Below are 21,302 nucleotides of genomic sequence, written 5' to 3' on the forward strand. Positions count from 1 at the left end.
AAGTTTTTGGCAAAAAAATTTCAAAGCACTTGGGATTTGCAGATAAATATACAACAAAAGCCATCTCGAGCCCCTAGTAGCTAAGGAATAACTAGCTCTTATATAATAGAAAACAATCATTATTGAACAACACATGGAATGGTAGTTTTCTAACTGTTTAAGAGAATACATATCTATCCTGATTTAAGGGGCGCCAATTCACAAAAATGTAAGGGAGAAGAGAGGGATAGTGTTTGGCTCTCAAAATTTAAGGTAGGGGGAATGGGCGATTTTGTTAGTCGATTTTTTTTTTAATGAAAATACCATAAAATGGGCATCTGTCAACATCTGGAGAAGGCAAAGTACAGGGGGCAATTAATCATCCACTAATTACCGCCCCTGCGCATTCTAGGCTAAATGGATTACATTACCCCTGTTTGGTCTTCCAAATACAAGACTTTATTATGCAGAGGATAATAAATAAATTTTTTGGTGATTAGGGAATTACAGCCTTAGCTCCAATGTGTTCTGGTTATCATAAACTTTCATATTGAGGTCTTAGGAGCAAGAATTTTAATGAGAAAATTATCAAAGTACACTCAAATCAAATCTTCGGGCCTTATTCCATTGCAAACCCCTGATTTAATAAATTGGATCCTTTACTGGTCCATATATAAGGGTTACATTTATCACTAGCAAGCTGTCATTATTTTTTGGGGGGGGGTGTATTTTTCCAATTTACTTTGGTGGAGTTTTTCTCAATTTTTGAATTGAAAGGTTTGTAGAGATGGCACGAGGCTTTGAAAAACAACGTTTATTAGAGAAAAAATCTCTAAGATGAAAGAGTCAATATTTAGGGAATAATTTAGCAACAAGCCGTGTCTTAAATGCAAAAAGTGCCAGTTACGGGAAAAACAATGAAAAGCAAAGCTATAAGACGGTATAAATATTATAAAAAAAATTATTTTTAAAAATTATATTAGGTATTCCAGCTAATCGTAAATGACAAGTAAAAACATAAGTATTTTACAAATTGACCATGCTTTCTTTATTTTAATTAAATTTTTTATGTATAAACCAGTATTAATAATTGGTTTCAGTGCAAGGATTTCAAAAATGCTTTTCATTTTTTTAAGTGATTAATAATAACATGCAGAAAAAATTTAAATTTGGAAGCTTTGTTAAAGTCATGAGTATAATAATTCGAATTTAACACCTAAAACCAATAGCCTGAAACACTTCAGCTAGTGAGCTGAATTCGCTTTCAAAGTCTAGCCAACTCTTGTCTTCTTGCATGTAAGGTTCTGGTAGCTTTCTAATTGTCACAAATAATGGAGACCAGCTATGGCAACTAAGCCGTCTCCACTTCCTTGCACGCAAAAAAAGGCCTTAGATTTATTTCGGAAGTTATGAAGTAATGGGATGTCTTTTTGGGTGGCTTTTGTTTGAAATGCTTTTGACTCTTTGATATAATAAAAACTACACAGCCAAATCGTTTATATGTATATGAAAATTTTCAAGCTGCCCAGTATGTTCACTTTTCAATCACCTATATCTGTTGAATGTTATTGAGATGAAAGCCAAAACCATGTTTTTACCAACTGTTATCTGGTATTTTACCTTATAAAGTTTCTAAAATTTTGTACAGCCATATTTTAAAATCAAAGAAAAGAACGACTTGAAATGTTACTCAAATAGTTTCAGTTATATTTTAAAAAAATCAATGAATAGCACATGCAAGCCAAAATCTAAGAAAACAATTTAGTGCCTAAGTTGAGACAGGTAGACATATAGTCTATGCAAATGAGATTTTGCAAAAGATTTTAAAAAACTCCACAAATGCCAAGAATAAGTGGGAGCCAAGGCTGTTAAGAATAAGAATGTGCTTTTTCTTTCACTTGAGGCAGGAAAACATCTTTAAACCAGCTATAGAAGAGTTCTGCTGTCTTCCATCCTTTCTTAGTAGCTGAAAAATCTGCATCTGGATGGTCTTTAATGGGTAGCCATGAGCTCCAAGTGTTTATCCCAAAGAACATTACCAGTAGTGGCAGTTGCTCATCTGATGCACTAATAAATGCAAAAACATGTGTGTCCTCATGCCCATTCCCACCAGTTTGCTGCTTTGTTGGTGATCCTTTACACCAGCGGTTTTAAGACTATCAGGATTGCAACAAAACGAATTTTTGTCAAAGTTGTACTAACATTCTGGTTTGTTTGAGATGTCAAGCTCTTCTTCTGTTTTTTGTAGCAGGTCATAGAATCATAGAATGATGAAAGAGTCTGTTCATTGCACAGCCCTCAGGGTGTTCAAGTCACTCAGGTTCCATAAGCAAGATATTGTTTCTTTTCTTAAACCCAAACCACCAGTCTTCACCAGGTCAATTCTTTGTGAAATGAGTACTGCTTTTATCATCACTGATATATTTTTGCACTTCATCTAGGAACCATTGTTTGGTAAGCCCTATGCTTCACTTTTCCATCACCTTAAACGAATTTATCATACTCTACTCAACATATTTGGGGAGTTCCAGAAGAGTTCTAAGAGTAACAGCAGGCAAGTTGCAGAAATCTCTATGCTTCTTTGTCTGATCATTTAGTATGTTGTAAATTATGTATAGTATAGTATTGTTAACATTGTAAATAGTTGACAAATAAACTGAAATCTAGGCTAGAATAGCCAAAACCTAGTCATTTGTATGCATGGGGTAAGGCCAACCCTCCTTGTCTGAATTTACTCCATATGGGGAAGTCAAACATGTTGGATTTACTCCACATTAGGGTTTTTCAGGGGTGGGTCCAACACCCCTTGTCTCTCCTTAGTGTTTTCAGAACAAAGTACTAATAAATAGAAATAATTACTTAAACTGTCCCATTAACTTATAACTATTTAGAATCATTTTATCATCTCTCAATCTTTTTTTTACTATTACTTAAAATTTGCTACCTACCTCATGGCCAACAAAAATACTATCCACAAAACTTTGAAATTGCTTTCTTACAAAAAGAATTGAGAATAGCGGAAATATTGAACATTGTTGTCAAGTACCCAAGCTAAAGGGAAAAGATGGCATACAGAACCAAAGACATCCACGATCACTGAGCCAAACAAGAGACAGTGTTTGAGTTACCCCTGTGTTGGATTTATCCAAGTTGACCCTATCATTTTCTTTATCTTTTACAAGTGAAACAAAAATTTCAGGGGGGGGTGGGGGTAGAAACCTGGTAGACCCCCCCCCACCCCTGGATACAGCACTGGCTAGAGAATCTTTAGATTGGCTACTATAAAGCTCCTCAACTGATTCAAGCAAGGAAGTAAGGCTTGCTTGAATGTCAAACAGGCAAAATTGGGCTGGCATGCATCAATGAAAATAAATGCAGTAGCATCTGCAATGGGAATACTGGCTAAGGAAAACACTTACCAGCAACCAAGACAAGATATACTTTCTCAAAACCAAATGGATTATTTATTTTCTCCTCCATAGGGAGAAGAAATACTGACCATTAGATTAGGAGCAAACCTAGGATTTTGAGTTAAGGGGGAGCATATAAAAAATGTGCTGACAAAATAATTCAGTGTGTCAAAAAATGCAGACACATTAGCTAAATTAAGATGCCAGTTCCAAGGCAAGCCCAAAATCAAGATGCCCAAAGTTCCAAGGCATTGGCACTGCATGAAGCTTCAGTGAGAATAGTATCTGTGGCATCCCAAAAGGTGCACCATGGTTTCTTGAGCTGATCCCTGTCCACTGATGACTTGCACACATCCACACTGGTAGAGGCCATTATTTTTTGTTTTTATTAAGGGAGCTCCACAAGCCAACAACAATATTTGAGAAGAACTTATTCCTTAGTCTGGTGTTTACTTGTTTCAAGGTAAGCTTTTGAAGGTGACCACAGGTTTTCTTTGAATTGTCCAGTTGGACATGGCCAGGAATGGTATAGCCTACTCAGCATTAAGAAGCTAATACACTTACTGTTACTTTTAAACATTAATTAACTGTTTCACAGTGAACTTACTGTTTCACAGTAATTAAATTTATCTATGAATTAGTACTAGGTTGTCACTAAACAATGACATAACTAGAATCCCCAGCCCTGCAGAGACTTCCATGAAATTATGGGTCTGCAAGTTAAATCCCCCCACTGGTTTCAGTAAAATGACAGGGCCTGATTAACTTAAAATAACATCCATAAGAATAGTTTTTCCCCTTTCACCTTAATTTGCACTTAAAGCTTATTAAGGTCTGCACTGTACCTGTTCTGTTTTGTCTTCATTATTGGAGAGTCACTATGTTACTGGCCCAGTAGCCAGTGGTATAGACTCTTATATTCATACTTTTATGGCTTATTTAACTTCGAAGACCACACTGCCTTTCCATGACGAAAGTAAAACAATTCAAAATAGGGATGATACCTTTTTATTGACAGTGAAATATAAAATTATTTAACTGGATATTTCGAACACATATACAGTGTTCATCATCAGCAGTAAAACTCTATCATCAGCAGTTTTACTGCTGATGATGAACACTGTATATGTGTTCGAAATATCCAGTTAAATAATTTTATATTTCACTGTCAATAAAAAGGTATCATCCCTATTTTGAATTGTTTTACTTTTTATGGCTTATTGTTCTACTTTTTTTCAAGATTTGACTTGAAGGATGCAGTAGTAGGCACAGTCACGGTTTTGTTTTTCAGGCTGTTAGTTACCAATAATACACTGCATTAAAAAATCCTGGTCTATTCTAGTCCTCACTGTCTGCTTAAACTAAATTCTGTGACTATCCTCTAGTATGATGTTGAACTGTGTGATTAATGGGCAGGGTCTTTTATGAATTCGTGATGCCATTGGTGGCACACCTTTGAACTCCTTCAATTAGTTTTGTTTTCATATTTTAAGGGGAGAGGTCATACATCCAGTAAATTCCAGAGAAAGCCTAACAATAGTTTTATGGAGTTTCGGAACAAGGCATATATGTGACAAATATATAATATGTGATTATACTGTATATTATATACAGCCTAAAATATGATATGATTTTATTACATGAGTAAACTAAAACATGGTATTTCCCAAACTACAGAAAAATACAGAAGAGAACTACTAAAATACAAAATTCAACTAAAAGAAATTAAAAATACATAGGAGCTAGGAAATACATAGGAACATAGGAAAGGAGAAATGCTATACATAGGAAAAATACACACTAACACTAACTATATATCATAAGTACAATGACTGGTTGTGACTTCCTGCCATAGGCATAACAAGGTAATAATGATCAGACAATGTTTAACTGCTTTGCATTCCTTATATAATTTATAACAATTGTTTTAACACTCTTGTTGTTAACTACTCAATTTAAATGAAATGGAAATGAGACAATTAATTTGCTAAGCTAGATTTGCATTTCAAAACAATGACAACAAAGACAGGGGCAATCAAATAAATAAGAGACAATTTTCCAGGACCCCACATACATACAAAGGAGAAGGAGTTTCCCTAATTTTAAACAAGAAGTAATTTAGGCAGCAATGTCCAGTAATGAGCTGAGTTAGTTTATAATTTGCAATATATTTGAGGCTGAGATAAAGTCCTCTTTATTAGAATCTACATCATCATCTATGAGACACACAATTCCAAATGTAAATAAATGCATTTACAAACAGCAGTATACTTAGTTTTGTCACTGCTAATAAAATCTCATCTTAGCTTTATATAGGCAACTTTCTTAGAAAAAACTAAAGTTCAATAAAACAAAATGTGAAAAAAATGAAGAGGTTGAATCAATTACTCTTCTGAACTAGGAGATGTTTCCAATGAAAAAAAAAACTAAGGCAATCTTATGCCACTAAAAGATATGATGGGTCAACCCAATTGTGAGCCAGTGTGCAATAAAGCAGAACTTGAAACATTGGGTAAGATAAGATAAGATATTTATTTTTAAAAAATCTCTATCACAAGCCCTCAAAGGGCCAAATTTGGACTTCAGAGTCGACTAACAAAGCAAACAAAAAAAACTGGTCAAACTAAACTTGAACAAAACAAGTCAGAAACAAAAGGAAGGGAACAAAATAATCAAATAATACAGAAAAGAACAAAAAATAAATATGTATATCTACAAATTGAAAAGGACACTAAAAAAGTCCAAAAACTCACAAAAAACAGAACAAAGCATAAAACACATATGAATTAAAAGGGAAACTAAACCAAAAACAGGTGGGAAGCAAATAAGTGCAACGACCTAGGCAGCACCTCACAAAAAAAATGGAGAAACTAGTTGGATATTTTATTAATTTTTTCTGTGATGAAGGGGACAAAGGTTTTTTCATATCTGGAAGTAATGCAGCAAATGGGGCACAAAACTGGGATAGGCTCAGAAACAGCTCAAGGCTGTCGTAATCTGGATGGTGAGTGACGTTTGGGGAAAATACTTGCAGTCTGAGGGTTTGTTATTGCATTTTTTCAAAAACAGAGGCACAACAACAACATCCTTTGCTCAAGGGTTTCCAAACTAGCTTTTTTAGGAGCAGAGAGTAAGGCACCTTGCCTTCTTTGAAAATTATCCACAAGGCTCTTTTTTGGATTGACTCAATTTTGTCTGATTCTTCATGAGAGATACCAGGGTGCCAAACTGGACAAGCATATTCAAGATGCAGGTGGACAAAAGACGTGTACAACCTTTAGGAGTGAGAAGGGGGACGCTATATTTATTTAGGAGCTTAAGGAGGGCAATAGACGCATTAGCTTTATGGATGATGTCTTTAACATGTATATCCCACTTTAAATTTGAAGAAATTGTGACTCCAAAGTAATTTAACCAAGGACACATAAATTTCAGGAGGGATAGGATTAAGAAAACAAGGTGAGGATTTGAGGAAACAAATCAGCATTATCATTGACTTAGAGGGATTTACTGTCATATCTAAGTCCAAAGCCTCACTTCCAATTTCATTGAGGATATTCATAGGGTTGCTTATTAAATTTCTGAAGCAACTTTCAACAATCGTTAGGTCATCAACAAATTTCCAACAGTCAGGAACTTCCTTCACAAGGCTGTTGATAATGACTAAAAAGAGGAGGGGGCCTAGGAGAGTTCCTTGGGATGTGCCATTGTAGATAGGGAGAGGATTTGAGCAATGGTTCTGGTATTTAACCACCTGCAATCTATTTGTTAAAAAGGAGGCAACCAATTTCACCCGTAAGGGATTGATACTGAATTCGCTTACTAGTTTCTCAATTAAAATATTGTGGTTAACAAGGTCAAAGGTTTTCTGAAGGTCAATGGAAATTAAGTTTAGCCAGGAATTAGGCTTTTTGAGGATTATCCTGATGTGGTCAATAAGAGAAACAAGGTAGTGGGAAGTAGAAGTTGATTTTAGGTTTCCAAATTGCTTCAGGTCAGTAAGAGGTAGGATTTTTTCATTTAGCAAATCTGCAAGGAATCCTTCATACAATTTTGAAAAGATAGGAGTGAGAGTGATAGGTTGGATGCCTTCAAAGCCAGGCTTTCCATTTTTCTTTTTCAAAGGGGTAATGAAACCCTGTTTCCAAATTGTTGGAATTATCCCAGACTTAGTAATTTCATTAAACAGGACAGATAAGGGCTTAGAAAGGAAGTCACCAAAGGCTCTAATAAGAGGAGACAAGATATACAAAGGACAAAGACTTGTCTTCCTTAGTTTGTCAATTCTTCTTTCTATTTCAGACGGGGAAACAGTCAGGAAAAAGGGGGATGGAACTCCTATTGATAATTGGATTGGCAATGCTGGAAGGCTCTGGACAATGGAAGCAAGAAATTTATTTAGATTACTTGCAGTAACATCAGGGAGCTCTGGTAAATTGAAATCAAGCTGGTCAAGACTCCTACTGCATAGCTTTTTAACCTCAGAATACCAGTTTTTTGGCTTATTAGTGAACAATTCTTCAATCTTATTTTTGTAGTACAATTGTGCCAATTTACAAATTTCTCTTTTAATTGATTTCTTAGTATATTGGCTTTATTGAGTTTACCATTTTTAAAAGCTTCAATTTGGTTCTAATTAATGTTTTTATTGTTTGATTAATAAAGGGATTATCACTGAGCACCTTTTAAACCTTTTTTCTGGGAAACAAATTTGATATTTATCAATTAGCATTTTATGAAACATGGCCATTTTCTCATCAAGGTTTTATAAACTATAAATGTCAGACCAATCAAATGCAAGACATTTTTCCTTAACTAAATATCAATGGACAAAACTTTAATTTGCTATATTAAAACATTTTGATGAATAGAATTTTCAGAGTCACTTTCAATGTAACTGTATCCAAGCCAGTTCTAGTGGTGTCAAAACCCAAATATTTAGGAGGAGGGGTATAAAGCCCTTTTTCAATATCCAGGGGAGGAGTGTGTTGTTTTCAGTGAAACTACCAAAAAGGCATTGTCTAGTGAAAATACCAAATTTGAGAAAATTTTCAAATCTAGGAGGGCATGGCCACATTGCCCCCCCCCTCCTAGGGTGTAATTATATTTGAAGCCAAAAAATTGGTATTAGCCTAGAGAAGGAAACAGGTTAAAAATAATCATACTTTATAATATGCAGAATAATTGTAGTTAACCCATTTTGACAGAAGCTCTACTATACTTTACCCTCCCCTGGCCCAACATGTAATTATGTACTCCCAATAAAATATTTTCCATTGGTTTTTCTAATTCTTGGTTTTGGCACAGCTGATTTCATTTTTGGGTACACATGTTGAAATGAGTTGATCATTCTCTTTTTTATTCTATGGTGTGGTAAATAGTATGAGAAATATAGAATTTAGGCTACATATAGAATTCAGGCTATATATTGTGTGCTAAGAGTTATTGGGGGTAAAGAATAGTGAAACTACAGTCAAAATGAATTCAACATGATTATTCTGCACATTATGATGTAAGAATTGGCTTCTTAACATGTTTCCTTCTCAATAGCACCTATTCTAGGCTTGTACCAAAAATTTAAATAAATAGAAAATAATGGAAAAAATGTTGATTCAAACTGTCAATTGTTTGATTAATTTGTAGCTGAAAAGTAAATCATTTGATTTGCTAATAGGCAAAGATTTCCTTCTAAATATAATTTTGGTATGCTATTATCAAAAGTTAAAGCACAAATACAATCCTTAAAGTGACATGTGATTCCTTGTGTTTTTGGTACACAGTAGAAAGAATAAAAAAATGTGCTATTTAATTCAAAGCCAGCCTATCTTGGAAGAAATAAGAGTTGGATTAGGAGAATTAAACTTCCAGGGATAAATCTAGAGGTAGACTTTAAAACCACAGATAGGTTCACTCAAAAGGAATCACTATACAATCCTGAAAAGAACTTTTAAAAATCCTTTATACTTATCTATATCATTCTTTAAATCACTTTACTTTACCTTACCCCTTGCCAAAGGTGCAACTATATAGCAAAAATTAAAAATCTTCTATGGATTTTTCTGCTTCTTGATTATATCACTCTTTTGCTCAAGCACTAAGATATAATGGAAAATAATAAATGTTGACAAAATCAAGAAATAGAAAAATGAATAGAAATATGTAGGCTAGCTTGGGCTGTATATTTATATATAGGGGGGAGGAAGTGGGTTAAGCAAAGTTGAGTGCTTCCAGGAATGATAGGCTGTAAGTATGGCAAGTTGGCTAATTTGTTCCACAATCCTAGTTTTTTTTTCTTTTGAGTGGGCTTAACTTCAGATACAACTAATCAAAGCCCAAGGACAGATTTTCAAGCTCCTATCTCTGTTCTCTCCCTTAGCTATTTTGAATGTAGGCTGCAGAAAATTGGCTACAAAACAAGTAGGCTAGACAAAACATACGGCATACCTGGCTTAACTTTGAAAAAAAATTTAATTAAAATAGTTCAAGTATGCTTTTCTTTGACTTCAAGTAATAGCCTATACGAGACTATGGGCCTACACTTGTTATCTATGGAGGAAATAACTTTCCCAAACTTTGTTTTGAGTCTGCATTTTTGTAAATTTAGGTTCGGAAAATACAACTCTAATTGCCTGAGAAGATTTTAAGCCATGTTATGATTTTTCTCTCAAACCGAAAATACTTTAATGCCTAGTCTTTCCAGATTTCCTAGAATAAACGTGGACCAATTTTGAATTTTGGCGCTGATAATATCATCAGTGCCAAGTTCTGGGTAAAACGGATGGTCGATGATAGTTAGAAACTAGCCAATACAGTTGTTCCTGGAAATCAGCCGAAGACTGTTTAAAATCTACCATGCTAGCCCCTTAAACAGTGGGGTGAGGATTATTTATAATTTTTTGAAAATACAATAGCCGTCTGTATTCTGAAGTAGAAACACCAGCAATCAAGAAAGTATATCCCTTTTAGCCGAATGAAAACTGTATGAAAAAATCACAGCTCAACCGACTCAAATAGTGCGTTCGAGCATATTTAATTCGTCTTAATATTAAATTAAATGTAATTAGTTAAAGATAACAATAAACAATCATCTAGCAGCCTGCTAACTGAAACAGTACGAAAAAATAGACGAATAATAACATTGATCACGTGTACTCCGTTGTAAATATAGCTTACTTACAAAGCCACTTATATTTGCCAAATTTCATATTTCCTATCCCTTTCTGTAAAAAAAAAACAACAGCTTTGAATTAAAAATGAGGGAAACAGTTATCGCTTCAGCTAATTTCTAGGCAAAGAAGACGCTGAGATAATTTTGTATCCGACAAAATTTTAGGCAATAAAGACAGAAAAGCGCGAAAGAGCAAAGCTCTGCCAGTTCGTTTTATACATAATAAAGCCCAAAACTATTCAAATGATATTTGTAATATTCAATAAAAAAGTGTTAAGCCAACTAGATGGAAAAGACACAATAAAAATGGATAAGTGTTTAAACCTATGGGTGTCACAAGACAGACAACGGCCTACCCTCCCCCATCCTTTTGAGAAACAAGATGATGTACAAAAACTTATCAAAAGAGGAACATTAGAAAAACTCCATCAAAGTTCTTATTAAAACAAGACCCATAGTCGCATTTGCTTTTATCCCTTTTCTCTTGGTATTAGTTTCCTGACGGCACTCTTGACTAGATCAACATCAAATCCCGAGAAAGAAAGCGTTTTTCAGTAAATCTGAAATGTAAATCAGTCCAATTAAGTAAAATAAAAGTCAAAAATATTGTAGAACAACAAAGTATATGGATAAATTTTAATTACAAAAGTCTTAAATAGGTCAAAACAATATTAATCACCACAATAAAATCGGCGTTCAGTGACGCTATTACACGTTAATAATAAAAATGTACGGGTTTCTGTATTTAAGGCGAGTTTCACCCTGGATATGTCGCTAGAACTTGGTTTCTAAGAAAATTAAAGAGGAGCCATGAAATACGTAAATTTAAAGGATCCCTGGCTCTTTTTTTACAGTCTGGTTATTTTAACATCCAAAGACGAATATTACGAAATTCCTTAAATGCTAAAGAAAGAATATAGCTCGCTTTAAAGTGTGGTAATCTGACCAATTAAGCAAAAATTTATTCATAGTGAAATTAAATATTTATGAAGGAAAATGAAATCTTTGGTTCTGGAAATACTACTTTCCCAAGATAAGAAGTGAAATTTAACCATAAAAACCTACAGATCTTGGAAAACTATCTTTGAATGTAGGCATTCAGGGATATTGAGAAATAACTATTTTCTTGCTTATGTACGTTTGTGGCCCGGAAAGAACTAGTTGACCTAAGGTATAAAAGAGAAATTTTATTGTATCTAGAAACTTTTAATATTATTATTCTCGGGTGGCCTCTAGTCCTTTTTACTTAGATATACTTTGGAATATGGTAAGTACCCTTAATGTTTTGTTAGTTAATAATTATACTATTCTTTTCGTTATATTCTGTGGGACAAATAGTCCCCGTTGCATTTATATATATATATATATATATATATATATATATATATATATATATATATATATATATATATATATATATATATATATATATATATATATATGGGCCAAGAAGACTAAATAAAGCTGTATATTAAAAACAAAGTAACTTTACCAGAAAGCGAAATAACTTCCCTAACAACGGTACTCGAAATTACAAAAATTATACCAGAATACGCGGGAGTGCCAATGAAGATGAATTCATCAAATAACTAAGAATGTTCGACGATTTAACGGAAACATTTGACAATAAAGTCAAAAAGTATTGATAAGCCACCAGATTACGGGGAAGTGTGCTACAATATTTTGAGTCAATTAGAGAAAAAGAGGCAAAAGACATTGAGACTCTAATTGAATCTTTCAAAACAAGGTTCATAGAAAGAAACGAGTCTTTTCGAGAGGCTAAGAACTGAGGTAGTTGCTTTTAACCCCTCAACAAGTATCTGGGAATATGTGGACGAAATTTATCGGTTTCTTTGCTTATAATTTGATAAAAGCGGAAGTAATGAGATAATACAAAAGTACAATTGAAAACCTTTATTTTAAGGTTACAAAAAAACTGCAAAGGCTAATGTTATCGTGTAAGTCTGGAAATCTTGAGCAGGCTATTACCTTGTTAGAAACGAAGTTAACAATTGATGAGGCTATGAAAAAATTGGAGCAAATATCAACAAATAGTAGAGAAAGCCAAGGAAATGTAAACAATAGAAGGAGGTGAAAGCGTTTGAGATTTGAGGAGACAGATCGTGAACCAAAAAGGCACAAAGGGAGCCAATGGTCATCTTCTGCGGAATTAGTTGACCGGTTCCACAACCTTGAATCCTTAGGGGCCTGGAACTACAAAAAGTTCGGGCACCCACCACAACCTAATACAGATAGTAGCAGAATGAACAACGATGGGTCAAAGATGTGTAGAAGTAATTACAGACTCCGTAGATACCAGAAAAACCAACGAAAAATAATGGAGAAGATTCGTTGCTATTACTGGGGCATAGCGAATCACTATGGAACAGACTGTTGCCATAGTATAGCAAAGGAATAGCCAACATACATAATAAGAAACCAGTTCCTACCACAGGGTAGCAGGAATTTAAAAAGGCAGAGAACAAATAATACCTGATAAGTATCAAATAATATTCCTGAATATATACCTAGAAATAGACAGTAAACAACATCCTAGATCAAACTAGGAACACTGAAGAAAACTGGGAATAATCCAAAACTTTTGGCCGAATGGCAGTGGGCATTTGAAGGGAGACACTATCCTGTAAATGTTGCCGGACCTGCATTGAGAAAGGTATTGCATATTTGCAATTATCCAATCTAAGCAGTGATAAGATAAAACTAAATAAAGCAGCCGTATGAACGGCAGACATGATTTCAAATACAAATATAAAATTGCTAAGCAGTCCAGAAATAAGCATAAGTTTTACAAGCCAGGAAATAATTTCACAGAAACCAAAGCAACCAGAAAATTATGGATTGACAAAAACTGAATGACATAAACAGTGTCATTCAATATTTTTTGGGACTAAAAGTAGACTTTTGAAAAACATAAAGTTGATTACGAGTTAACAAACCTGATTACTCACAAAATACACCAATTAAAAATTTCCATAAATACTCACAAAACCTGATTACTCACAAAATCTGATTACTCACAAAATACACCAGTCAAAAAATTCCCAAAAATATTCACAAAACCTGATTACTGACAAAACCTGATTACTCACAAAATACACAAATAAAAAAATTCCCATAAAAGACTCCTACCGTTTAAAATCATGGCTTAATAACCAAATCAACGAAATGGAACAACAGGGAGTCATTAAAGAGGAAGTTAGCGAATATATTTTTTTCATTAGTAATTGCCAGAGAGAAATACAGTACGGCTAGGTGCTTTGTTGACTTTAGGCCCCTAAATGCAGATACAGCCAAAGATGTGATGAAATTACCACGGATAAACACGATATTAGATTCGCAATGGATTGAGATACTACACTAGTTTTGGCCTGATTGCGGTGTACTGGCAAATAGCCTGAGAACCAGAAACAAAACACAAGGCAACAGTAGTTTTGGGTGATGGAAGAGCATTTACATTTCAACGCATGCCTTTCGGGTTATGATTTAGTCCTAACCGTGTTAACCGACTAAAGAACGTAGTATTGGAATATGATGAACAAGGAAAAAATTCACGGTTCGATCCAAAAAAGAAAATAGATACCTTAGCTTATTTAGTTGATGTAATATTATTCACATAAAAAATAGAAGAAAATTTAAATGGGCTCAGAAGAACACTGGGGAAATTCAAAAAGCAGGGTTAAAACTAAAACCAGAAAAGCTAAAAGTTGCAGTACCAAAATTTGTCTTCCTCGGAAAATAGATAAATTAAGGAAATATTTCGCCAAATCCGGAAAATTCACGGTCATATAGTAGTTAAAACTACAAAAAGATCAGAAAAGCTGTATATAAGTATGTGGACTATTAATCTATTCCAGGGGCTATATCTAGAACTATACTGCAGTAGCTCAGCCTCTGACGAATATTTTTAAAAAAGAAGTAAATTTGAATGCCTAAGGAATGCAATAGAGGCCCTGGAGGTGCTCAAAAAGAAATTATTGAAAGTCCCCATGCTAAGTTTACCAGGCCTTTGCCAAGAACTCTGTTTACAAATTAACACATCAGCCTACGGAATTGGAGCCGTGTTGCTAAGTACACATTTTCAGGGGGAGGAGTCCATAATCCGACATGAGACAAAAACACTTGGAAGAACAAAGGGAAATTTTATTTTCCAAAAATGTTTAAAAAGGTAAAAACCTTCATTCAATGATGGCAAGAATTCGCCATACAAAAATGGCCACCAAAAATGCCTCGTACAGAGCTGGAGCAATACCCTATTCTGAACGGAGTAAGAATTTATTTCCATAGATATATGGGAGTTGCGAGGAGGCTTACCAGTTTCCGAAAAAGGAAATCGCTGTGTGTTATCAGTAGTAGATCGTTTCAAATCGTATCTTTAAGCTTTCCCTATTAAAGACGAGAAAGCAAAAACGATAGTGAAGGTTATAGTAAACAAACTATTCCTGGAACATAATATATTCCCAAAAATCCATTCTCAGTGATAATGGCCCATGTTTTTAGAGCAAGATTAATAGACGAATTAGCTGAGTATTTGGGAATAAAAAACGCCGGTCATACACGCAAAACAAGAAACAGACAACTAATGAGATCATTTACCTTATGTGATTTTTGCCATAAACATAGCATACTCGCGATTTTTAAACACAACCCCATTCTTTATACAGCATTCTAGAGTTCCCTAGAATTTGCATGGAGTCAAAAATAGAAAATAAAAACTTGACCCGAATTAAAAATTAATATTAATAAAAAATGCAGCAAGAGTTTAAATTAAGTCGACTATGCGTACAAAATGGCTGAAACTTCATTATAATTAGTTATAGGATAACAAATTTCCTTATTAGTCACAAGAGGTAACAGAAATGAAAAAAAGCGAGGATAAGAACTTACCCAATGAGAAAAGTAGACATAGATAAATTCTTTAAGTATAGTCCGAAGTTCACGATAATTATTTTAACTCTGGCGATACTTAAGGTCTACGTAACTAATAACCCAAAAACTCAACCCCTCCACAGAAAAAAATGCAGCACACCACGGAAATATCCATATCATTCGAGGAATTGGAGGTGAAAGGACCCAATGGTAGTCGTAGTGGGTAGGATATAAATATATATATATATATATATATATATATATATATATATATATATATATATATATATATATATATATATATATATATATATGTCATGAAAAGAGAAATCACCAATGCAACAGCACAAACACACAAAAAAAAAAAAAAAAAAAACGAGAGAGACAGAAGGAGAAAAGGAAGACTGTTTTCCTAGATTAGTGATTAATATAGACCAGCACTTGAATGAGGCCTTAACCCTACTCATCCATACAATCACATAGGTCAAACAGCATAGCCATACACAATCAACCATAAAGAATAATCCATGGACAGGCAGTCATGTCGTCAATAAGTATAAGTCGTCATTTACCAAACAATAGAAAAAATAATAAAGACAAATAATTCAGAGGCAACAACCCAACACAAGGGCTCATCAGGAGAATACACTGGCCTATATAGGGTTTCGCCACTTTAAATTCTCTACCCAGCACATTGTTGTGGCTACCACAGAATATCCATGGCATCCCCGTGTCAGGTATCACCCCCAAAATACATGCCTATGAAAGAAAAAAAACCAGCAAATGTAAAACAACCAAGTAACACCAAAACAAGCTTATCCTGTTAATATATCCCTCTTTTTAGCAACAATAGGTAAACTAAATATAATAAATTTTACCAAATCACAAATATTAACACATTGCAAAAAACCTGAATGAACTAAACAATTATAGAATTCATCTTTACCATGTGGCTAATTTTTTAAAAAAAATCCGCTCAATTAGAAACCCAATTCAAAATCAATGGCGCTGCAACAACAATTCTCGAACCTCCGAAATTAGTTGAAAATTTCTTTAAGTATTTCTAGATAATTCTTTTGATATTTATTTAAAAGTTCGTTATAATGAAAACTAAATTTTTTAAATTGCCAAGTTAATTTATTTGCAGAAAAACCTCTTGATATCAATTTTTGGCTTAAGATTTTACATCTATTTTTAAAATCAATATAATTACTACAAATCCTTGCATAGCGAAGTAACTGTGAGAAAAACGCTGAATATGTGATATTTGAGTGTATATTACTTTCAGGGAATGGGAAACTAATCACTTCAAAATCAAAATCATCCGTTTTATTATACATTTTAAAACTTAATTTATTATTATCACAAATATTAATGTTTAAATCTAAGAAATGATCTTCATGACCAGCGCCATGACTAGGTTCAAGAATAAGCTCTGATGGATATATATTTTTAGAAATATCAATGAAATCCTTACAATTTAAGACCAAAATATCATCTAAATATCTTTTATTATTTTACAAAACATGTTTTAAATTAATTGGATCATTCTTATCCATCATATACTTATATTCTAGTTGACTTAAAAACAAGTCGGCTGTAAATGGGCTGGCATTCCCCCCCCCCCCCATGGGAATTCCCACAATTTGCTTGTACAAATCACCACCAAATCTTATATAAGTATTGTATAAAACAAATTCTAATAACTCAAAAATCATATCCAAGCTGTAACATCTCAAGTTAACTGTAGTATTAAAGCAATTTGTCCATATAGCTTTTTTATTATAAGTGTCTATTTTTAAGAACCTTTTACTAGATAAGAGGTAAGATTTCTTGATATCAGTTTTTAAATTATCAAACACTACATTAAGTGATAAATTAGTATACATTGTCGCAAAATCGAAAGACTCAATTCTTTTGGCTGAAACCATTGTTAAAGAATCTATCACCTGCAGTGAATTATTAACACTCCAATATGGATTAAAATTCGAAAATTTTTTAATACCAGAACAATAGGTTTTAAGTTTATTTACAATTTCCTTTAAAATTAAAGAGAGGTCAGTAGCAGCAATGCGGGTTGGACATTTAGCTGCTCCAGCAATAAACCGTGGTTTAGGGGGATTCTTATGAAATTTTACAGTCCAATATAGGAAAGGGAACTTTTTATCATTGTCATTTATTTTAATATTAAAATCTTTAAAAAGTATTTCATCAGTCTTTTCAATTAAATTCTCATCCTCTATATTTACCTTTTCGTAAACATTAGTTGTGCATAACTCCCTTTTTAAGATATCACAATACAGCTTCTGACAAATTATGGCAAACGTATTATTAGCTTTATCCACTGGCACAATTACAAATTCATTATTAAAAATAATTTGCCCAATAGTTTTTGAAAATTTATAAGTTAAATCTGGACTATCATTATAATTCAAATTACTAGGAAGGGCCTGTTTCACATGCCGCTGATTTAAAATTTCTGGTAAATTAATATCTTCAATCTGCTTACAAGTAAAATTAATAGGTAAATATAATCTGTTATCCTTATTACTAATCTTATCGAACTTTTTCTTTTTTGAAATAAATTTCGTTTTAGTTAGAATGCAAATTGTATCACATATTACTTTAAAATTATAATCAAGAGCTGTATTATTCTTAACAATCCAGAAAAGTTTGATTAGATTCCTCTTGGATAAATTATTTAGACATTTTATTATAGAAATCATACCCCTAGATTCAAGTAGCTGGCATAGATCTATAGAAAGCATATGTACATCTAATTCATTTTTTCTATTATTTTTCCCATGTCCTCTCGATCGTTTTTTACGTTTAGTAGGACAAGTAAAAGAAAGATGGTCCATAAAACAATCAATACATTTAACAACAACATGAGACATGTCACCATATTTTGCTACACGATCATTTAGCCCAAAAGGATAAGCTGTACCAAGAGTATGGATCCAGAAATCCTCCTGTTTACGTAGTCTATTATTCTTCTCTTCTTTATTTAAATTTTCTAATTCTAAATTTTCTAAAATTGTGACAGTTATATCTAATATGGAACATTTACCATTATTACAATGTTGAACTAGATAGTTATTAGTTTTTTCATTATTAACTGTTGTCTTATGTCCAGAAAATCTTATATATATTATTAGTTGTTTCCCCCACATATTGTAGGCAGCATTTATTACATTCTAATAGGTAAATTACATTGGTTGTTCTACAATTAACATTACCACGTAATATATATATATATATATATATATATATATATATATATATATATATATATATATATAGGATTTTTGTTTCATTTGGGGGAGGGGTTATGCGGGGGGAACTTTCCATAGAGGAATTTGTCATGGGGGAAGAGAATTTCCATGAAGGCGGCGCAGGATTTTTTTAGTATTTAAAAAAAACAATGAAAAAATAAATATGTAAAAGGTTCTTCAACTGAAAGTAAGGAGCAGCATTAAAACTTAAAACGAATAGAAATTGTTACGCACATGAGGTGTTCACCCCCTCCTAATACCTCGCTCTTTACGCTAAAGTAATTTTATTAATTTCAACTATTTATTCTACGGCCTGTGATACAGGGGTCATTCTTAAGGAATTGAGAAAAAATTTAACCTTTAGCGAAAAGAGCAAGGTATTGACGAGGGGACGAACCCCCTCATATACGTATTAAAACACACGAATATAGAAGTTCGTTGCCTAAGTTAATTCGTAAGTTATGTATGTTTTTACTAATAAAAAAATTCGTAAAATTAAAAGTTCTAGTTGCCTTTTTAAGTAACCAAAAAGTTGCAGGGTAACTAGGCCTACTCCTTCGCTCCTTTTTTTCTCAAAATTGTCCGATCAAAACTATGAGAAAGCCGTTTAGCCAAAAAACTAAATTAATATGCAAATTTCATTTTAATCATTCATGGGCGGAGAGCCAAAATCAAAACATGTATTAATTCAAAAACGTTCAGAAATTAAATAAAAAAACAAGTTTTTTTTAACTGAAAGTAAGGAGCGGCATTAAAACTTAAAACGAACAGAAATTACTCCGTATATGAAAGGGACTGTTCCTTCCTTAACATCCCACTCTTTACGCTAAAGTTTTTTACTGTTTTAAAAAGTAGAGCTGAGAGAAAGAGTCAAACTTTAGCGTAAAGAACGGGGCGTTGAGGAGGGAACAGCCTCTTTCATACAAGGAGTAATTTCTGTTCGTTTTAAGTTTTAATGCCGCTTCTTATTTTTTGCTAAAAAAGAAAACTTGTTGTTTTTATTTAATTATGCTTAGGGTGCACCTTAGCAGTTATAGGTGTACAACAGAACGTGATAATTATTGATTTATACAATATGTTAAAGTTATACTTCGGAGAGCATAGTAAATTATGCTCTTCATTGGGGACTCTGTTTTGAAGAAAATTTTATTATTTTGTAGGAATAACATTAGAAGGCACCTTAATAGCCCTTAATGGTACGAATAAAAATTAAAATTTAAGGCAGTACTACTAGCAGTTTTGTAGGGTTAAAAGCGAGGCACTATTGTCGAAATAGTCAGATTCACTTATATGTCTTGAAAGGCATCCTTTCTTACTGTACGTAGGAAAACTAAGGCAACACTGTAGGAGGGACATATTTGAAAACTTTGGGGCGTACAAAAATTACTGGCGGTAACAATCGGTCCCTTCTTAAAGATTCACCGACCTTCCTTTAATTGGATATAGAAATATGCACACAACGATAAGCGAAGTCCGTTGCAGCTAAATTACAGTATATAAACGAAAAGAAAAACATAAAGACAAATAAATGAACCTTGGAAAAGAGCCATTTTTTGAATAAGGAAATAGCCTACAAGAAGACTGTTTGTTTATTTGTGGCTACAAATAAACACTTTCACAATAAACCTCTCAGCTTCAACAGGTTCACATGCAAAACTGCTTTGGAGACTGCCACACATTTTTTACGGGGATCAAAGCAGCGAAAAGGGCCATCTTTTGAATAAGAAAATAGCCTACAAGAAGACTGTCGCTACAAATAATGTTTGCGGCAAAAAATAATAGATTTTTGTGTTTACACCTTCACAATAAGCCTCTCAGCTTCAGCAGGTTCACAAGCAAAACTGCTGTGGAGACTGCCACACATTTCTATGGTGATGAAAGCAGTGGATACTACTCAGACTATACATATACTATACTTTACTATTCTATACTATACTACACTATACTATGCTATACTATACTCAGACATACTACTCAGATGATGGTGCGGCAAAAAGGTAAAAAATATTTTAAAAAATCCGAATTTTGGCATTTTCAGATCTAATTTCCAAGGTACCAGCTTAGCTTTTGTTGACTATAATTTAAAAAAAAGATAAGCACACATATAAATTATACACACAAACACACACACATATGCACACACACACACATATATGAATATATATATATATATATATATATATATATATATATATATATATATATATATATATATATATATATATACAACGATAAGCCTGGGATTCAGGATTATAACTGTTAAACCAGATAGTATGCAAAAAAGAGTAAAAAATAAAGAGAAAAAATACCATAGCTGATATTTTAACAGCCACATTTCAAAAAGAAATAAAGAAATGTTAAAACCTCTGAAAAAATTGGTAGACAAATTGTCGTGTCTGTGCCAAAAATTTCAACTTTTGGGTATTTTAGAACTAGAATATTTGCTCTGAGGTTAAATCTCTTTTTTTTCTTCAAAAAAAGAAAAAAACTACTCATTCTTACACTGCATATCAAGGTGGCAAGGAATGGAGTAGTCACCAATTTTATTTCAATTTTTAACAACTTTCCACTAGCTTAAGAAAA

At 33.2% G+C, this 21,302-nt stretch overlaps 2 protein-coding genes across 5 annotated transcripts in view; both read right to left on the minus strand.

Moving 5' to 3' along the window:
• Positions 1-10,159, minus strand: part of LOC136034474 (dehydrogenase/reductase SDR family member 4-like) — a 41,746-nt gene extending 31,587 nt beyond the window's left edge. Inside the window, exon 1 of one of the 4 annotated variants that reach the window (XM_065715681.1) lies at positions 10,069-10,159. The gene's annotated coding sequence lies outside the window, so the exon portion shown is untranslated. Of the gene's footprint in view, positions 1-10,018 lie in introns of all 4 variants that reach the window. The other 3 variants (XM_065715684.1, XM_065715683.1, XM_065715685.1) reach the window with 3 other exon arrangements.
• LOC136035071 (uncharacterized) lies at positions 2-20,583 on the minus strand. Its single transcript, XM_065716666.1, has 3 exons — positions 20,516-20,583; positions 4,597-7,981; positions 2-4,314 (listed from the first exon to the last, which is right to left on the minus strand). Exons 1-2 carry the CDS (start codon positions 20,581-20,583, stop codon positions 6,748-6,750), a joined length of 1,302 nt encoding a protein of 433 aa, XP_065572738.1. The 3' UTR covers positions 2-4,314; positions 4,597-6,747.
• Between the last annotated feature and the right edge of the window lie 719 nt (positions 20,584-21,302).

Source organism: Artemia franciscana, chromosome 13 (genome assembly GCF_032884065.1).
Source record: "Artemia franciscana chromosome 13, ASM3288406v1, whole genome shotgun sequence".
Taxonomy (NCBI): Eukaryota; Metazoa; Arthropoda; class Branchiopoda; order Anostraca; family Artemiidae; genus Artemia; species Artemia franciscana.

What these genes read in the sequence shown, in the direction of transcription:
- LOC136035071 (XM_065716666.1), bottom strand. Translation starts at nt 20,583, where the DNA reads ATGTGTGGCAGTCTCCACAGCAGTTTTGCTTGTGAACCTGCTGAAGCT. An exon ending in GAGAGGCTTATTGTGAAGGT is followed by an intron (nt 7,982 to 20,515) that starts GTAAACACAAAA and finishes AACTCAATAAAG; the next exon opens with CCAATATACTAAGAAATCAA.